The 19,995-nt window shown below is 40.0% G+C and overlaps 1 protein-coding gene across 1 annotated transcript in view; it reads right to left on the bottom strand.

Moving 5' to 3' along the window:
• LOC133049356 (ATP-binding cassette sub-family C member 4-like) overlaps positions 1 to 19,995 on the bottom strand; it is a 335,592-nt gene that overhangs the window by 206,535 nt on the left and 109,062 nt on the right. Inside the window, exons 6-8 of the mRNA XM_061133334.1 lie at positions 19,584 to 19,747; positions 18,318 to 18,443; positions 9,078 to 9,327 (exon numbers count right to left, since the gene is read on the bottom strand). Of these exons, the coding sequence (XP_060989317.1) occupies positions 9,078 to 9,327; positions 18,318 to 18,443; positions 19,584 to 19,747 (540 nt within the window). The remainder of the gene's footprint in view (positions 1 to 9,077; positions 9,328 to 18,317; positions 18,444 to 19,583; positions 19,748 to 19,995) is intronic.

The raw sequence follows: 19,995 nt of genomic DNA, 5'->3' as shown, positions 1-19,995 counted from the left end.
CTGGTGTGCTGCATCCATGGGGTCACAAACAGTCAGAAAGGACTGAGTGACTGAATTGAACTGAACTGAGGTTTGTCATAGCCTTTCTTCCAAGGAGCAAGCGTCTTTTAATTTCATGGCTGCAGTCACCATCTGCAGTGATTTGTAGCCAAAAAAATAAATAAATAAAGTTTCTCACTGTTTCCATTGTTTCCTTAACTATTTGCCATGGAGTGATGGGACTGGATGCCATGATCTTCATTTTATGAATGTTGAGTTTTAAGCCAGCTTTTTGGCTCTCTTCTTTCACTTTCATCAAGAGGCTCTTTAGTTCTTCTTCACTTTCTGCCATAAGGGTGGTGTCATCTACATATCTGAGGTTATTGATATTCCTCTGGCAATCTTGATTCCAACTTGTGCTTCATCCAGTCCAGTGTTTCTCATGATGCACTATATATATAAGTTAAATAAGCAGGGTGACAATATACAGCCTTGATGTAATCTTTTCTGTATTTGGAACCAGTCCATTGTTCCATGTCTGGATCTAACTGTTGCTTCTTGACCTGCATACAGATCTCTCAGGAGGCAGGTGGTCTGGTATTCCCAACTCTTGAAGAATTTTCAACAGTATTTTTGTGATCCACACTATCAAATCCTCTGGCATAGTCAATAAAGCAGAGATAGATATTTTTCTGGAACTCTCTTGCTTTTTCTATAATCCAAAGAATGTTGGCAATTTGATCTCTCATTCCCCTGGCTTTTCTAAATCCACCTTGAACATCTGGAAGTTCTCAGTTCACATGTTGTTGAAGCCTAGCTTGAAAAATCTTGAGCATTACTTTGCTAGCGTGTGAGAGGAGTGAAATTGTTCAGTAATTTGAACATTCTTTGGCATTGTCTTCTTTGGGATTGTAATGAAAACTGACCTTTTCCAGTCCTGTGGCTACTGCTGAGTTTCCAAATTTGCCAGCATATTAGAACTCCATATTTCAACAAATCCAGGTATTTTACAGCTTCATAACCCAAAATAGCCCAGCATTCACCTCTTCTTCCTGCCATACCCAATTCAAGACATGCCCTGAGTTGTGCTTGAATGCTCTGAAATCTGGCCAAGTCTATTTCACTCTAAACCAAACCACATCATATCATCCCTGGACCATGTACTGCATCAGCTTCCTGACACACTCATCTCCCTGCCGCTGTTCTAGGTCCCCACCCCACCTCCCTGTCCAGTTCCAAGGCTGCAGCCAGGTGGAGTTCTGAGACACTAAAAACCTTAACTTGTGGTTTCCTGTACAGTTCCCTGCTCAGGCCTCCAGTACTCTCTACTCTGCAGACTCAGACATTTTTTATTCCTTCTTATGCACTAAAAGCCTTTGTCACAGTCACCATCCCCATGAAAATGGAAAGTATCATCTTCCCACCTCCCCCACCCTCACACATGAAACTCTCCAGTCTTCCCAGGAAGTACCATCTCCAAAATTAAACCAACGTCTACAAAAAGTACCTCATTTAACCTCAGACTTCTCCTTCCAAGGACTAATGACATAAAAACACACATCCACAGTGAGTTTCACCATTTGGTTTGTTATTAACTCCCAACTTGATGAAAGAAATTCCAAGGAGGACAGACTTCTCTGTATTTCCTTACCAGCCATTATACATACACACCAAGCCTGTGCCAGGCTTCAATTATTTATTCAATTATCTTGGTGATGGAATAGCTGAATAAATTCCAAATTTGCCCCTAAAACACCTAGTGTAAACCAAGACAGGTTTTTCCTCTCAACTAATTTTACTTTTCAAATGATCTTGACATCCTCTCTATTGGATTTGCACAGCTTGGACTTGTTTGCTCTTTTCCACAAGTAGGACACTGTTTCCCAAATGTGGCCTATTTTCAGGTACCCAGGGACATTTACTAAATGCATATTAATAGAGACCTTGGACTCCAGCCAACACCTAGTGACTCAGAATCTCCAAGGTGTGATCACTTAGTTTTAATAAGAACTCCAGGTGATTCTGATAAACTAGAGAACTAACCTTTTTAAGGGTTAGAGAAATCAAATGAACTTAAAAAGAGGCTAAAATCTAAAATTTTTCATTATACATATTTCAATAATGATTTCAACCCACCAGGAAGCAGTTTGCCATTCTGACACTAACCCTTCTTATCACTCTATTATTGGCCATTTGTCCCACATTTACTGAAAATGACTGTCAAAAAGATCTCAATTCCTAGGCCATCTTCCTGCCAGAAATTTTATGTAAATGAGAGAAAATTTATGTTTCTTGCCCAAATCAAAGGTGCTTCCTTTACCAGGACACAAAGAAACCTGACAAAGTCAGCACCAGGAAAATTCAAAGTTCTCAGCAGGTCATAATGTTAATGTTATTGCACACACCTACATAGGAAGGAATTTCAAGCCTCAGACACAGTTCAGTTGAATTTTGGTAGAAAAAAAAAATCCTACCCAAATATTTTAGCACAATTCCCTAAAAACCTTATTTAGGACCCCTTTTGTGCTACACTCTTTGATTCACCACATAATCCACCAAAGAATAAGAGTTAACACTTTTCCCACTAAAACCATGCTTAATGGTTAGGCATTTGCAGAATCCCTCCCAGACATGATGGAGCTGGATGGTTCCTTCAGTTGCATACTTTCTGGGCACCTGCTATTTGTGAGGACTACAAAGAGGAATGAGGCACTGTATCTGCCCTTTAGATAAGTCTGGAGTTCAGGGAAGGAAAGAAATCCACAAACGTGGTTTAGTGAGGGCAAAGTCACATCCATGAGCTCAAAGGAAGAGATGGGGATTAAAGAGGGTGTGATGGTTAATTTCACACCAGCTTGACTAAATCACAGACTTCAGACACCTGCTGAAACACATCTGGTTATTACAGAAAGTATTTTTAGATGAGATTAGTATAAAAATCAGTAGACTCAGTAAAGCAGATTATCCTTCTGTAGAAGAATACTAAGTAGCCAAGGCTGGCAATGGTCTGGCTCTTTTGCTCCACTTCCTATAAACAATGATGTTACATGATTATGTAATGGCTGAGATCATCTATAGCACTGCACACGCACAATAAAAGCAACAGCTTGGCCACTTGCCACTTCTGTTCGTGTATACCTTATAAGCCCACCTGAAAATTCCTGCTGCTGCTGCATCAGCCACTAGCAAATAAAGCATGTCTGTAGTTCCTATGGCTCCTTGCACTTTCATCCAGCTTCCCAGCTCACACTGTGTCTACCCTAGGTTCAGAGACCAGTGAGACACCTGTATAATGTGGGTGGGCCTCATGCAATTAGTCAAAGGCCTTAAGAGAAAAAAGACTAACATACAATGGAGAAAAGACAGCCTCTTCAATCAGTGATAATGAAAAAACTGGACAGCTACATATAAAAGAAAGGTATTAGAACACTTCCTAACACCACACACAAAAACAAACTTGAAATGGATTAAAGACTTAAATGTAAGGCCAGAAACTACAAAACTTTTAGAGGAAAAGTAGGCAGAACACTCTTTGACATAAATCACAGCAAGATTCTCTGTGACCCAATTCCTAAAGTAATGGAAATAAAAACAAAAATAAACAAGTGGGATATAGTTAAACTTAAAAGCTTTTGCACAGCAAAGGAAACAATAAACATTATGAAAAGACAATCATCAGAATGGGAGAAAATAATTGCAGATGAAACAACTGACAAAGTATTAATCTACAAAATATATAAGCAGCTCATGAAACTTATCAGGAAAACAAACAACCCAATCAAAAAATGGGCAGAAAATCTAAACGGACACTTTTCCAAAGACATACAGATAGCCAATAAACACATGAAAAGATGCTCGACATTACTCATTATTAGAGAAACACAAATCAAAACTAAATGAAGTACCACCTCATACCACTCAGATTGACCATCATCAAAAAAACCTTCAAACAATAAATGCTGAAGAGGATGTGGAGAAAGGGGAACCCTCTTACACTGCTAGTGGGAATGTAAATCGATACAGCCACTATGGAGAACAGTATGGAAGTCCTTAAAAATCTAGGAATAAAACTACCATATGATCCAGCAATTCACAACTGAACATTCACCCTGAGAAAACCATAATTCAAAAAGACATGTGTACCTCAATGTTCACTGCAGCACTATTTACAATAGCCAGGACATGGAAGCAATCTAGATATTCATCAACAGATGAATGGATAAAGAAATTGTGTTACATATATACAATGGAATGTTTGTTGTTGTTTTTCCATCACTAAGTCATGTCTGACTCTTTGCAACCCCATGGACTGCAGCACACCAGGCCTCCCTGTCCTTCATCATCTCCTGGAGTTTGCCCAAGTTCAAGTCCATTGAATCAGTGATGTCATCCAACCGTCTCATCCTCTGTTGCCTGCTTCATCTCCTGCCCTCAATCTTTCCCAGCATCAGAGTCTTTTCCATTGAGTTAGCTCTTTGCATCAGGTGGCCAAAGTATTGGAGTTGCAGCTTCAACATCAGTCCTTCCTATGAATATCCAGGGTTGATTTCCTTTAGGATTGACTGGTTTGATCTCTTTGCAGTCCAAGGGACTTTCACAAGTCTTCTCTAGCACCACAATTTGAAAGCATCAATTCTTTGGTGCTCAGCCTTCTTTATGGTCCAGCTCTCACATCCATACATGACTACTAGAAAGACCATAATTTTGACTATACAGACCTTACATCTTGTTAGCAAGATGATGTCTTTCCATTTTAATGTGCTGTCTAGGTTTGTCATAGCTTTCCTTCCAATAAACAAGTGTCTTCTAATTTCAAGGCTGCAGTCACCATCTGCAGTGATTTTAGAGCTCAAGAAAAGAAAATCTGTCACTGCTTAGAACTTTTCCCCTTCTATTTACCATGAAGTGATGGGGTCAGATGCCAGGATATTAATTTTTTAATACTGAGTTTTAAACCAGCTTTTTCACTCTCTTTTTTCACCCTCATTAAGAGGCTCTTTAGTTCTTCTTTGTTTTGTGCCATTAGAGTAGTATCATCTGCATTTCTGAGGTTGCTGATATTTCTTCCAGCATTATTGATTCCAGTTTATAACTAACAAATGCCAGTCTGGCATTTCTCATGATGTACTCTGCATATAAGTTAAATAAACATGGTGACAATATATAGCTTTATTGTATTCCTTTCCCAATTTTGAACCAGTCCATTTTTCCATGTCCAGTTATAACTGGACAATTTTCCAGGTCCAGTTGCTTCTTGACCTGCATACAGGTTTCGCAGAAAACAGGTAAGATGGTCTGTATTCCCAATTCTTTAAGAATTTTCCATTGTTTGTTGTGATCCAAACCGTCATAGACTTTAGCATAGTCAATGAAGCAGAAATAAATGTTTTTCTGGAATTCCCTTGCTTTCTCTAAGATTCAACAAATGTTGGCAGTTCCATTAAAAGAATGAATTTGAGTCAGTTGTAGTGAGGTAGATGAAACTACAGCCTATTATATATAGAGAAGTAAGTCAGAAAAAGAAAAAGAAATATCATAAATTAATACATAAATATGGAATATAGAAAAATGATACTGGTGAATCTATTTGCAGGAAAGGAATGGAGAAGCAGATGTAGAGAACAGACTTGTGGACACAGCAGGGGAAGGAAAGGGTGAGACATACATTAAGAGAGAAAAATAGCACTGAAATATATACACTATCATGTGTAAAACAGAGGTGGCTCAGTGGTAAAGAATCAACTTGCCAATGCAGGAGACACGGGTTCAATCCCTGGGTTGGGAAGATCCCCTGGAGTAGGAAACGGCAACCCACTCCAGTATTCTTGCCTGGAGAATCCCATGGACAGAGGAGCCTAGCAGGCTACAGTCCAGGGGGTTGCAAAGAGTTGGACATGACTGAGCAACTTAGCTAGAGGGAAGTTGTGTGTAACACAGGGAGTTCAACCTGGTGCTATGACAACCTAGAGAGGTGGGATGTGGAGGGGAGGGAGGTTTAAGAGGGAGGTCATATATATATGTGTAATTATGACTGATTCATGACATTGAATGGCAGAAACCAAAATAACATTGTAAAGTAATTATCCTCCAATTAAAAATAAAATAAATAAATAAATAAAATGAAAATAGGGCTTCCCTGGTAACTCAGATGATAAAGAATCTGCCTACAATGCAGGAGACCCGAGTTCAATCCCTGGGTTGGGAAGAACTGCTGGAAAAGGAAATGGCAACCAACTCCAGTATTCTTGCCTGGAGAATTCCATGGACAGAGAAGCCTGGTGGGCTACAGGCCACAGGATTGAAAAGAGTCAGAGGTTTAATAAGGGATATATGTATAATTATGACTGATTCACGATCTTGTACAGCAGAAATCAACACAACATTGTAAAGCAATTATCCTCCAATTAAAAAAATAAATGAGAGGGAGGTGGGAGGGGGGATCGGGATGGGGAATACATGTAAATCCATGGCTGATTCATGTCAATGTATGACAAAAACCACTACAATATTGTAAAGTAATTAGCCTCCAACTAATAAATGAAAAAAAATAAATAATAAATAAATAAAATGAAAAAAAGAAAAAAAAAAGAGAGAGAGAGAAAAGACTGACCAACTCCAAACAGGAGGAAATTCTGTGTCAAGATCATCATTGGACTCCAGATACATTTTAGCATAAAGTCTCATGTTTTTAATCTTCTTTTATTTCATGATGGCAGGCAAGACTTTCAGACTAACTTTGTTAATCAAGACTGAGTGTTCCTAATTATCTACAAGACTCAAGAGCCCAGACCAGGAGCCAGGCCAGCAGAGTCTACATGAACACCAGGCTGTGCTAACCACAACTCTCTTTAGAGAGCAGGCCCACTGAGTCCAGTTAGGCTGGTTTGATACACAGACAGACACAGAAAACAAAGGGAAGATTCAGATCTATTTCCACTCTTGATAAGATCCAGCTCCCCTAAGTTGAAACACACATACACACACCAAAGATCAATGTTCCAGGAATGCTAACCCCAGTCTGCTCCCTCCCTCTGCACTACTCTGGCTTCTACAGGCTGAGCCACCCTGGGCCTCTGTAGGCTCCCAGCCATTTCCTGTAACTGTTGTTTCAGTCAATCCACTATGTATTAGATGCCCATGATATGTCCAGTATGGTCCGGGCACTACACTAAAGAATCAGATACAGTCTACCAGACACAGTCAGTTGTCACGAGGCTTGGAACACTACCAGGGAGTCAACATCAGCCCACCCGACATGATGCTGGGTGGCGTGGCACTGGCTGTGTACATAAACGGAAGCCCTGGATCAGTGTGAATGAAAGTTCTGGGAGAGGCTCATGGGGCTGCTGGAGGCTCAGCAGTATTTGCTTAAATCAATGAGAGAAGAAGGTGACCCAGGGGGCCCAACAGAGTGAGCCAAGACCCCAAAGTGGGGGTGACTGTGGCAGTCACAGAGACAACCTCTCCACCTCCCTCCGTCCTCACTTGTCAGAGTGCTGGGAAACAAAAAGAATGGCCAGTGGAGCTAACAGTTAAAATTTTTAACTTTTCAGGAAGCAGGGAACCTTTGCATATCTTCAGAGTGAGACTAGTTGATGTAAATCACACTTAAGGAGTTACTCCACTTGGCAGAAGGTACTAAGAAGACAATAATGTAACAATGGCTAAGAAACCAGGCTTTGGGTAGAATCCTAGAATGTCATTTACAGGCTATTTGAGGATGGGTGAGTTGTTTCACCTGATACACAAACCTGTTTCCTTAATTGTAAAGCAGGGACACATGCTTATCTCATTCAATTGCTGTCGGGTTTAAATGAGAAAACCTGTAAGACTTTGCATCTACCCAGACCACACAGTGAGCCCTGGCAATCAGCGATCAAAGATAGCAGCTGTGTCAAAGTCACAGCGCTGTAACAAAATCACAGCAGTACGGCACATGTATGAAGCCTCCATCTGGACACATTGCCCTGTCATTGACAATGTGACTATGGTCCAGGGATGCTCCTAAGTGTTTTCTTCCAAGATGCGAAGCTAAGGGGGGAAAAAAAATGTTGAACTGAATGGACCATCCCTTAACAGTGTTGCTAGAAGCCCCTGGCAGAAAGAATGATAAAACTCAGGGGACCAGAACTAACCCTGTAGGACTGATCTGCTTTGCGAGTAATCTTTTTGTTTTTTTTTTTTATAGTACATAGAAACTTCATCATAAAAAAATTCAACTTTTATGATAAGACCCAAAAATAAAATAAAATTGCACCCAAACCTATCTAACTTCACTATAGATCTGTTACTGGCTGTCCACCACTGAGGAGAAGGTCAAAAGAAATTAAATATTTTGTAAAACCCAGACAATCAAAGTCATGCCCAGGCTGGCTCCCAGAGCCAGTTTACCTTCATTTTAGACCTGCTCATAAACATGCAAGTACTTCACAGCCTACTGTATGCCAGGCTCTTATTTTGGTGATGTAAATTATTTGCCCTTGGCAATACAGAGACAGTTAGAAAAAATGGAGACAGTGGGTATGGTGGAAATCACAAATCTGAAAGGAAGAAGCCAACTAGCGACAGGATTAAAGAGTAAGCGTAAAGAGGACAAGTCAGATCCAAAAGGCATGTTCAGAAATCAACAAGCAAACCATCTGTGAAGGAAAGAAACCATTTTTAAAGAGTGAATTAAGTGAATCTGAGGTCACTCTTCCTGTCCAAGGAGCAGGACCTCTCAGCAAGTTCTTCCCCTCCAGACTCAGAGAGGAATCCAATTCACCCTAGGACTGAACACAGTTGCTAGTCATTTAAGTTAACACAGGTGATGCAATCTGTTTACTTCTTTTGCTTTTAAACATCTTAGTTGCCCTGTAGCCATCACTTGTATATCAAGAACCCTGTGCCACTGCTACTGCTGCTCATAAATGAGCAGGGATCTTACATTATTTGTAATGTCTTCTACCAAAGAAGAGAGGGGAGTATGTATGACATTTTGGAACAGCTATGCCCGAAAGCATTAAATCTCACATAACTGGCACACAGTGACACCAAATAAAAGGAACCATGTTACCTAAAATCTACCTAAAACTTTAAAAAGTTATCTGTCACCAAACCTTGATTCTTCGGACACTGGCGACTGTTTCTGCTACACTCTCAATGGCCAGGGGGAAGAAGAGGATGCCTGTAAACTTCACAACTTGGTACAGTGTTATGGCCAAAAACACTTGTTTGACTGTGATCAGGTTGCCAAGAAGCACATAGGTGGTAAAGGTGACAAAGAGGATGACTTTGCTTGAAGTGTCGAAGAATATCAAATTCATTCCATCAAGGTAGGAACTTCTCAGAATCTTAGAAATTTCCTTCCTGTAAAAGAGAGAAGGAAATGGATTTTAAAAGAAGCATCAACATCCAAGCGCCCTGTGTGAGTGGCCCCTTTCTAAGGGATGGACGCAGATTAATATAAACCATCGCTCACATCATGGAGACACTATACAGTGCACACTTGGGGCTCTGCCCTGACCCAAGGACCACACACTTCATCATCACTTCACTCTCCCAACTAAATGGAGGCTTAATGTCACACTTTTAAACATTTTGGGTCAATAACACTTGAGTTCAAACATTCATTCAACAAGCATTCGTAATCACAAGTCCTGTGAAAGGTACCTTGAGGATGACAGAAAGAGAGAACTTGTCCCTTCCAGGAGTTCATGAACTTAGAAAAGAAGATGGGTGACCAGTGGTTAAGACTCTGCTTTTATTTATTTTTTCCCATTTATTTTTATTACTTGGAGGCTAATTACTTTACATTATTGTAGTGGTTTTTGCCATACATTGACATGAATCAGCCATGGATTTACATGTATTCCCCATCCCGGTCCCCCCTCCCACCTGCCTCTCTACCCGATCCCTCTGGGTCTTCCAGTACACCAGCCCCCGAGCAGTTCTCATGCATCCCACCTGGGCTGGTGATCTGTTTCACTATAGATGATATACATGTTTCGATGCTGTTCTCTCGAAATATCCCAGCCTCGCCTTCTCCCACAGAAACCAAAAGTATATTCTGTACATCTGTGTCTCTTTTTCTGTTTTGCATATAGGGTTATCCTTACCATCCTTCTAAATTCCATATATATGTGTTAGTATACTGTAATGGTCTTTATCTTTCTGGCTTACTTCACTCTGTATAATGGGCTCCAGTTTCATCCATCTCATTAGAACTGATTCAAATGAATTCTTTTTAATGGCTGAGTAATATTCCATGGTGTATATGTACCACAGCTTCCTTATCCATTCGTCTGCTGATGGGCATCTAGGTTGTTTCCATGTCCTGGCAATTATAAACAGTGCTGCGACGAACATTGGGGTGCACGTGTCTCTTTCAGATCTGGTTTCCTCGGTGTATATACCCAGAAGTGGGATTGCTGGGTCATACGGCAGTTCTATTTCCAGGTTTTTAAGAAATCTCCACACTGTTCTCCATACTGGCTGTATTAGTTTTCATTCCCACCAACAGTGTAAGAGGGTTCCCTTTTCTCCACACCCTCTCCAGCATTTATTGCTTGTAGATTTTTGGATAGCAGCCATCCTGACTGGCATGTAATGGTACTTCATTGTGGTTTTGATTTGCATTTCTCTAATTATGAGTGATGTTGAGCATATTTTCATGTGTTTGTTAGCCATGTGTATGTCTTCTTTGGAGAAATGTCTGTTTAGTTCTTTGGCCCATTTCTTGATTGGGTCATTTATTTTTCTGGAATTGAGCTGCAGGAGTTGCTTATATATTTTTGAGATTAATCCTCTGTCTGTTGCTTCATTTGCTATTATTCTCTCCCAATCTGAGGGCTCTCTTTTCACTTTACTTATAGTTTCCTTTGCTGTGCGAAAGCATTTAAGTTTCATTAGGTCCCATTTGCTTATTTTTGCTTTTATTTCCAATATTCTGGGAGGAGGGTCATAGAGGATCCTGCTGTGATTTATGTCGGAGAGTGTTTTGCCTATGTTCTCCTCTAGGAGTTTTATAGTTTCTGGTCTTACATTTAGATCTTTAATCCATTTTGAGTTTATTTTTGTGTATGGTGTTAGAAAGTGTTCTAGTTTCATTCTTTTACAAGTGGTTGACCAGTTTTCCCAGCACCACTTGTTAAAGAGGTTGTCTTTTTTCCATTGTATATCCTTGCCTCCTTTGTTGAAGATAAGGTGTCCATAGGTTCGTGGATTTATCTCTGGGCTTTCTATTCTGTTCCATTGATCTATATTTCTGTCTTTGTGCCAGTACCATACTGTCTTGATGACTGTGGCTTTGTAGTAGAGTCTGAAGTCAGGCAGGTTGATTCCTCCAGTTCCATTCTTCTCTCTCAAGATTACTTTGGCTATTCGAGGTTTTTTGTATTTCCATACAAATTGTGAAATTATTTGTTCTAGTTCTCTGAAAAATACCGTTGGTAGCTTGATAGGGATTGCACTGAATCTATAGACTGCTTTGGGTAGTATAGCCATTTTGACAATATTGATTCTTTCAATCCATGAACACAGTATATTTTTCCATCTGTTTGTGTCCTCTTTGATTTGTGTCATCAGCGTTTGATAGTTTTCTATGTATAGGTCTTTTGTTTCTTTAGGTAGATATACTCCTAAGTATTTTATTCTTTTTGTAGCAATGGTGAATGGTATTGTTTCCTTAATTTCTCTTTCTGTTTTCTCATTGTTAGTGTATAGGAATGCAAGGGATTTCTGTGTGTTAATTTTATATCCTGCAACTTTACTATATTTGTTGATTAGCTCTAGTAATTTTCTGGTAGAGTCTTTAGGGTTTTCTATGTAGAGGATCATGTCATCTGCAAACAGTGAGAGTTTCACTTCTTCTTTTCCTATCTGGATTCCTTTTTACTTCATTTTCTGCTCTGATTGCTGTGGCCAACACTTCCAAAACTATGCTGAATAGTAGTGGTGAGAGTGGGCACCCTTGTCTTGTTCCTGATTTTAGGGGAAATGCTTTCAATTTTTCACCATTGAGGGTAATTCTTGCTGTGAGTTTGTCATATATAGCTTTTATTATGTTGAGGTATGTTCCTTCTATTCCTGCTTTCTGGATAGTTTTAATCATAAATGAGTGTTGAATTTTGTCAAAGGCTTTTTCTGCATCTATTGAGATAATCCTATGGTTTTATCTTTCAATTTGTTAATGTGGTGTATTACATTGATTGATTTGCAGATATTAAAGAATACTTGCATTCCTGGGATAAAGCCCACTTGGTCATGGTGTATGATTTTTTTACTATGTTGTTGGATTCTGTTTGCTAGAGTTTTGTTAAGGAATTTTGCATCTATGTTCATCAGTGATATTGGCCTGTAGTTTTCTTCTTTGTGGCATCTTTGTCTGGTTTTGGAATTAGGGTGATGGGGTCTCATAGAATGAGTTTGGAAGTTTACCTTCTTCTTCAATTTTCTGGAAGAGTTTGAGTAAGATAGGTGTTAGCTCTTCTCTAAATTTTTGGTAGAATTCAGCTGTGAAGCAATCTGGTCCTGGGCTTTTGTTTGCTGGAAGATTTCTGATTACAGTTTCGATTTCCTTGCTTGAGATGGGTCTATTAAGATCTTCTATTTCTTCCTGATTCCGTTTTGGAAAGTTATACCTTTCTAAGAATTTGTCCATTTCTTCCAAGTTGTCCATTTTATTGGCATAGAGCTGCTGGTAGTAGTCTCTTATGATCCTTTGTATTTCAGTGTTGTCTGTTGTGATCTCTCCATTTTCATTTCTAATTTTGTTGATTTGGTTCTTCTCTCTTTGTTTCTTAATGAGTCTTGCTAATGGTTTGTCAACTTTGTTTAAGCTTTTCAACAGCTTTAGCTTTGTTGATTTTTGCTATGGTCTCTTTAGTTTCTTTTGCATTTAATTCTGCCCTAATTTTTAAGATTTCTATCCTTCTACTAACCCTGAGGTTTTTCATTTCTTCCTTCTCTAGTTGCTTTAGGTGTAGATTTAGGTTATTTATTTGACTTTTTTCTTGTTTCTTGAGGTAAGCCTGTATTGCTATGAATCTTCCCCTTAGCACTGCTTTTACAGTGTCCCATAGGTTTGGGGTTGTTGTGTTTTCAATTTCATTAATTTCTATGAATAATTTGATTTCTTTTTTTATTTCTTATATGACTTGTTGGTTATTCAGAAGCGTGTTATTTAGCCTCCATATGTTTGAATTTTTAATAATTTTTTTTCCTGTAATTGAGATCTAATCTTACTGCACTGTGGTCAGAAAAGATGACTGGAATGATTTCAATGTTTTTGAATTTTCCAAGACTAGATTTATGGCCCAGGATGTGATCTATTCTGGAGAAGTTTCCGTGTGCACTTGAGAAAAAGGTGAAGTTGATTGTTTTGGGGTGAAATATCCCATAGATATCAATTAGGTCGAGCTGGTCCATTGTGTCATTTAAGGTTTGTGTTTCTTGTTAATTTTCTGTTTAGTTGATCTATCCATAGTTGTGAGTGGGGTATTAAAGTCTCCCACTATTATTGTGTTACTATTAATTTCCTCTTTCATGCTAGTTAGCGTTTGCCTTACATATTGCGGTGCTCCTATGTTGGGTGCATATATATTTATAATTGTTATATCTTCTTCTTGGATTGATCCTTTGATCATTATGTGATGTCCTTCTTTGTCTCTTTTCACAGCCTTTATTTGAAAGTCTATTTTATCTGATATGAGTATTGCGACTCCTACTTTCTTTTGGTCTCCGTTTGTGTGAAATATTTTTTTCCAACCCTTCCCTTTCAGTCTGTATGTGTTCCTTGTTTTGAGGTGGGTCTCTTGTAGACAGCATATATAGGGGTCTTGTTTTTGTATCCATTCAGCCAGTCTTTGTCTTTTGGCTAGGGCATTCAACCCATTTACACTTAAGGTAATTATTGATAGGTATGGTCCCGTTGCCATTTACTTTGTTGTTTTGGGTTCACATTTATACAACCTTTCTGTGTTTCCTGTCTAGAGAAGATCCTTTAGCATTTGTTGAAGAGCTGGTTTCGTGGTGCTGAATTCTCTCAGCTTTTGCTTGTTTGTAAAGCTTTTGAATTCTGCTTCATATCTGAATGAGATCCTTGCTGGGTACAGTAATCTAGGTTGTAGGTTATTCTCTTTCATTACTTTCAGTATGTCCTGCCATTCCCTTCTGGCCAGAAGGGTTTCTATTGATAGATCAGCTGTTATCCTTATGGGAATCCCTTTGTGTGTTATTTGTTGTTTCTCCCTTCCTGCTTTTAATATTTGTTCTTTGTGTCTGATCTTTGTTAATTTGATTAATATGTGTCTTGGGGTGTTTTACCTTGGGTTTATCCTGTTTGGGACTCTCTGGGTTTCTTGGATCTGTGTAACAATTTCCTTCCCCATTTTAGGGAAGTTTTCAGCTATTATCTCCTCGAGTATTTTCTCATGGCCTTTCTTTGTGTCTTCTTCTTCTGGGACTCCTATGACTCGAATGTTGAGGCGTTTCACATTGTCCCAGAGGTCCCTGAGGTTGCCCTCATTTCTTTTTATTCTTTTTTCTTTTTTCCTCTCTGCTCATTTATTTCCACCATTTTATCTTCTACCTCACTTATCCTATCTTCTGTCTCCGTTATTCTACTCTTGGTTCCCTCCAGAGTGTTTTTGATCTCATTTATTGCATTATTCATTTTTAATTGATTCTTTGTTATTTCTTGTAGGTCCTTGTTAAACATTTCTTGCATCTTCTCAATCTTTGTCTCCAGGCTATTTAGCTGTAACTCCATTTTGTTTTCAAGATTTTGGATCATTTTTATTATCATTATTCTAAATTATTTTTCAGGTAGATTCCCCATCTCCTCCTCTTTTGTTTGACTTGGTGGGCATTTTTCATGTTCCTTTACCTGTTGGGTATTTCTCTGCCTTTTCATCTTGTTTAGATTGCTGTGTCTGGAGTGGGCTTTCTGTATTCTGGTGGTCTGTGGTTCCTTTTATTGTGGAGGTTTCACCCAGTGGGTGGGGTCAGACGATTGGCTTGTCGAGGTTTCCTGGTTAGGGAAGCTTGCGTCAGTGTTCTGGCACATGGAACTGGATTTCTTCTCTCTGGAGTGCAATGGAGTGTCCAGTAATGAGTTTTGAGATGATTCTGTGTGTTGGGTGTGACTTTGGGCAGCCTGTATGTTGACGCTCAGGGCTATGTTCCTGCGTTGCTGGAGAATTTGCGTGGTATGTCTTGCTCTGGAACTTATTGGCTCTTGGGTGGTGGTTGGTTTCAGTGTATGTATTGAGGCTTTTGGATGGTCTCTTATTACTTAATGTTCCATGTAGTCAGGAGTTTTCTGGTGTTCTCAGGTTTGGGGCTTAAGTCTCCTGCCTCTGGATTTCAGTTTTATTCTTCCAGTAGTCTCAAGACTTCTCAAACTATACAGCACTGATAATGAAACTTCTAGATTAATGGTGAAAAGATTCTCCACTGTGAGGGACACCCAGAGAGGTTCACAGAGTTACATGAAAAAGAGGAGAGGGAGGAGAGAGATAGAGATGAACAGGAGGAGAAAAACGGGGACTCAAGAGGAGAGAGACAGATCTACGCAGTTCTCTCTTCCCAAAGTGTTCTCCGTAGCCCAGACACCTACAAAGATTCACAGAATTGGATTGGGAAGAGAAGGGGAAGGGAGGAAATAGAGGGGTTCTGAGGTATATAATGGAGAGTCAAAACTGGGAGAGAGTAATCAACACACTCTTGAATAAAAATGGGAACTGAATACTGGATTCTTAAATGCCCAAAATTTATATCACATACTGAAAAACAAAAATTAAAAATCTAGAGTAGAGGTTACACTCTTAAAAATACAATATTAAAAACAAAAACACAAAAAAATTTAGAAATATATATGAAGTTTGGTTTAAAAATAGGGCTTCCTTTTTTTTTTTTTGTAAGGTTATAGTGATATGAAAATGAAAATTAAGGAGTAATAGAGAAGTAATAGAGGACTTTGAAAGAAAATAGGAGGAAAAAAAAACAAGAAAAAAAATTTTTTTTCCTAATTAAAAAATAGTAAAAATATATGAAAATGAAAGTTAAGGAGTAATGGGGGAGTGACAGGGAATTTTAAAAGAAAATAAAAGAGAAAAAATGAAAAAGAAAAGAAAAGAAAAAAATTTTTTTAATTAAAAAAAAAAGGTAAAAATATATCTAGGAATTTCTCTGGAGCTGTTGTGGTCAGTGTGGGTTCAGTTCAGTTTCAGATAGCCCCTCATTCCAGCTTACACTTCTCGATATCTATAGGCACCTTCCGGTATAGTCGGTGTTATCTACAGGGATTTTAATCTGTTGCACCGGTCCCTTCTGAAGTGGTTCCCTTTGTTTATTTGGCTTCTGTTCGCCAGTCTCTTCAGTGTCTAATTTCTGCCCTGACACAGGCGGGTGGAGGTGGTCTCTTATTCAGGTTCGCTAGTTCAGTCCTGCTGGGGGAGGGAGGGGCTCTGCAGACAGCTATCGCTGTGTGTGGGTAGCACTCACAGTGTTCTGGCCACACTGGGTTTGCCCCCCACTCACGGGTGTCTGCTTTCCCCGTTTACACTGCTCAGGCTCTCCGCTGCTCTATATGGAGCGGGCCCTGCGTGGCGTGCGGTTCCAGTTTTCAGGTACTCCACAAAAGCGCAGACTCAGTTGCGCCTGTGTTTTGTGCCTTCCCTGGCCCAAGCAGCTCAGGCAGCCAGGCGCTTGATGGGCACACTCTCCCTGGGTGCGGTGCGCCTTCTCCCTTCTGCGGTTCCAGCCTCAGTTTCCGCGCACGCCAGTCGCATGCATGCGCCTTGTGTTTAGCCACGACCCTCCCAGCGGATGTTGACCATCCAGAACCTCAGGAAGTCTTTGGTTAGAAACCGGAGGCCTGTTTGCAGTGTGGTAGGGGATGCCGTCTCTGGGGCCGAGTTTGCCCCTTTCCCCTCCCCCGTGCCTCCTGCCTCTGGCAGGGATGGGCCGGTCGGCTGCCAGCTAGCTCTTCTCTGGAATTGCTCAGTTCCTTTGTTCTGCGAACTGCCAGCAGTGTGTTCGGGCTGGTTAATTTTCTCTCTGTCTCTTGCTATCCCACAGTTTAAGTTGCTATCTCACAAAGGTTCCCTCCACTTGCTCTCAGGGCATTCGGGCCAGTCCTTACCCTAAGCAAAGCCGCCCGCTCCTCTCCATTCCGCTCCCACTTGCTGGTGGCGGATGCGGGCATCTGGGGTACTTTTCTGCTGGGAGTTGCTTTTAGGCACGTAATCTGTGGGTTTCATTTATTTTTCCTCCCAGCTAGGTTACCCTCTGAGATTCGAAAACTTCCCCCAGACCCACCAGTGCGAGGGTTTCCTGGTGTTTAGAAACTTCCTCTATTAAGACTCCCTTCCCGGGACAGGTCTCTGTCCCTAGCTCTTTTGTCTCTTTTTTTATCTTTTATATTTTGTCCTACCTCCTTTCAAAGACAATGGGCTGCTTTTCTGGGAGCCTTATGTCCTCTGCTAGCGATCAGAAGTTGTTTTTTGAAGTTTGCTCAGCGTTCAATTGTTCTTTTGATGAATTTGTAGGGGAAAAAATGGTCTCCCCCTCCTATTCATCTGCCACCTTGGCTCCTCCAAGAGTTTGTGCTTTTAACACAGCAACCATGGTTTGATCCCTAGTCAGGGAACTAAGATTCCACATGTCCACCAAGACATCAGACAGAGGCAGTCAGCATAACCCCCAAGGGAGCACAGAGCAGAGATGTCTAACCCAGAGCAGTAAAGTCAGGGCAATTCACACATACATAGACCCTGAGAAGATGCGTGGGAGTCAGTTAGGGTTGGTGGAAGCCAGAGAAGAAGGAAGATGAGAGTGTATTCCCAGCAGAGGAAGGGGCCCTCACAAAGGTGCAAAGGTGAGAGGTAACAGGGTGCAGCCAGAGAATTATGAATACCTTGTGCTTGAGTATAAACACTTGTCAGATATTTAAATGAAAGATGGAAAAAATTTCTATAAACCTAAAGCAAATTCAAAAGGAAAGGTATTTTCATGGCTCTGTTTGGAATAAAAAATACTGATTCATAAAGTCTGGCCCAATACAAATATACCCAATCTCTACAATCTTCCCATTTGTTCTATATTAACATACTTACTAAAACATTGTAGTTTTAGTTTAAATGTCATCAACTCAAATATTAACATCTTAGGATGATTGCTTCCTTGGGATTTGGGGTATTAATATGTGAAACTTCATTTCTATATAAGAAAAAAGCATATATTTTTTTTTTCCTTTAGGAGGACGGTAAATAAAAGAACAGTAATACTGTTAAACCATTCATTAAAAACAGGAAATAAAAAAGTATGGCGGTGGTTTGACATATACAGAAAGTTACCTTCTCAATCTGGTAATAAGCTCTGCAAATGACTTTTCCCAAGCATACATTTTTATTGTTCTGATGCCAGTTATAACTTCATTCATGGTCCTGAGCCTGGTGTCTGCGAAAGCTGCAGTCTTACTCCTAAGGGAACAAATGTGAGATATGAGCCTTAGTGATCACAGCAAAAATTTCCTTACCGACAGCAGCGGTGGCACAGTCAGAGACCAGGGATCAAATGATTTCCTACAGCTCTCCTAAGCTGACAACACAGGCAGGTCCTACTCAAAGTACAAATGGAGGAAGACTTCAATTAGGAAGTCAACCACTCAGCCCAATTCAACAAATAACTTGGAGAACTTGCAGTATTGGCTAAGGAAAACCTGAAGTAAGTCAGGTACAAACCACCCGCCCAAGGAGGTTGTGGTCAGGTAGGGAAGGCAGAAGACACCCGAATCTAATGGAAAGACAATGCGCTATAATAAAATAGGATTAAAGTGCTGGAGAGCAGAAAAGATGGAGCTGTGAATTCCACTGGGAAAGGAGAGCAAGAAAAGCTTCAGAAATCTGGTAGCACTCAAACAGGGCCTCAAAGGATAAGAAACATCTTTCTGTGGTAAAGATAAGAAATGAAATTCCAAGCAGAGAAAAATAACATGCATAAAGTCATCAAAAAAAGAAAAGAAAGGAGTTCACTGTGCTTCAAACAGCACAACATCTCCATCACCTGACAATCTGAACAACACACCTCCAATCCCCTGATATATGCTTCAAGTCTAACTCATCACCATTAGGCCCTTCATCACTAGACACTCTTTTATCACATAAGCTGCTGGTACTGTGGGGCTTTATAAATTTGTCTTTATGCCCTTGGGGTTCTGATAATGCAAACAGTGAATTAAAAACAAGATATGAACTTAAATAACTGAAAATGATCCTAAGACAAGCATAGCAAAAATATATGCAGCCTGAATTGGGCCTAAAGGATGATTACTATTTAATAATGTTTAAATAACTTGGACTTAGGTAAATTCTGCTTACAGACACTATACTTATTCAAGTACAATTCCAGGAAGAGCCAGCAAATGGCTTCACCTTTCCCCCTTTAAGATCAGTCTTTGCTTTAAGGATGGAGCCTCCACTAGCTAAGCCTAAAGGGTCTACAACACATGCAAAAAAAGAGAACAGAGAAAGTTGTTGTTGTTGTTGTTGTTTAACAGAAGCATGGACTGTGGTTTCACCAAGTACATATCATCTATTTTTTTAAGCCAGTGTTTCTCTTACCGGAGTGATAAAAACAACTTCCCAGAGAAGCTTTGCAAAAGCATAAAAATAATGAGGAGTGCCATCCCAGCAAGAGATGATATTCCTATTTCCATCCAGAGCAGGATGATCACTGTGATAGCCGTAAGTGGCCCAATCCACAGGATGTGCAAGCGTATCGTTACCTTAAAAGAAAAAGACAAACTCTTCTTAGAACTGTATAAAAGCAAAACCATAAGCACACAATTTAGAAACAATCTACTCTGAAGGAAGAGACAGGAACCTAAATAGAAATTATCTCAATGGGTTTTAAACCTGCTGAAGCAGAAATAGAAGCATCCTCCCCAGATGATGCTGTTCTGGGGTAGCACAAGGCTGGGTTCAGGGATGTCCAGGGAGAAGCAGACAGGCACACTGGAAGGAAAATGTTGAT

The sequence above is a fragment of the Dama dama genome, chromosome 30, assembly GCF_033118175.1.
Source record: "Dama dama isolate Ldn47 chromosome 30, ASM3311817v1, whole genome shotgun sequence".
Classification (NCBI taxonomy): domain Eukaryota; kingdom Metazoa; phylum Chordata; class Mammalia; order Artiodactyla; family Cervidae; genus Dama; species Dama dama.
Note: the sequence above shows the minus strand (reverse complement) of the source record. Positions and strands in the feature narration are given on the sequence as shown.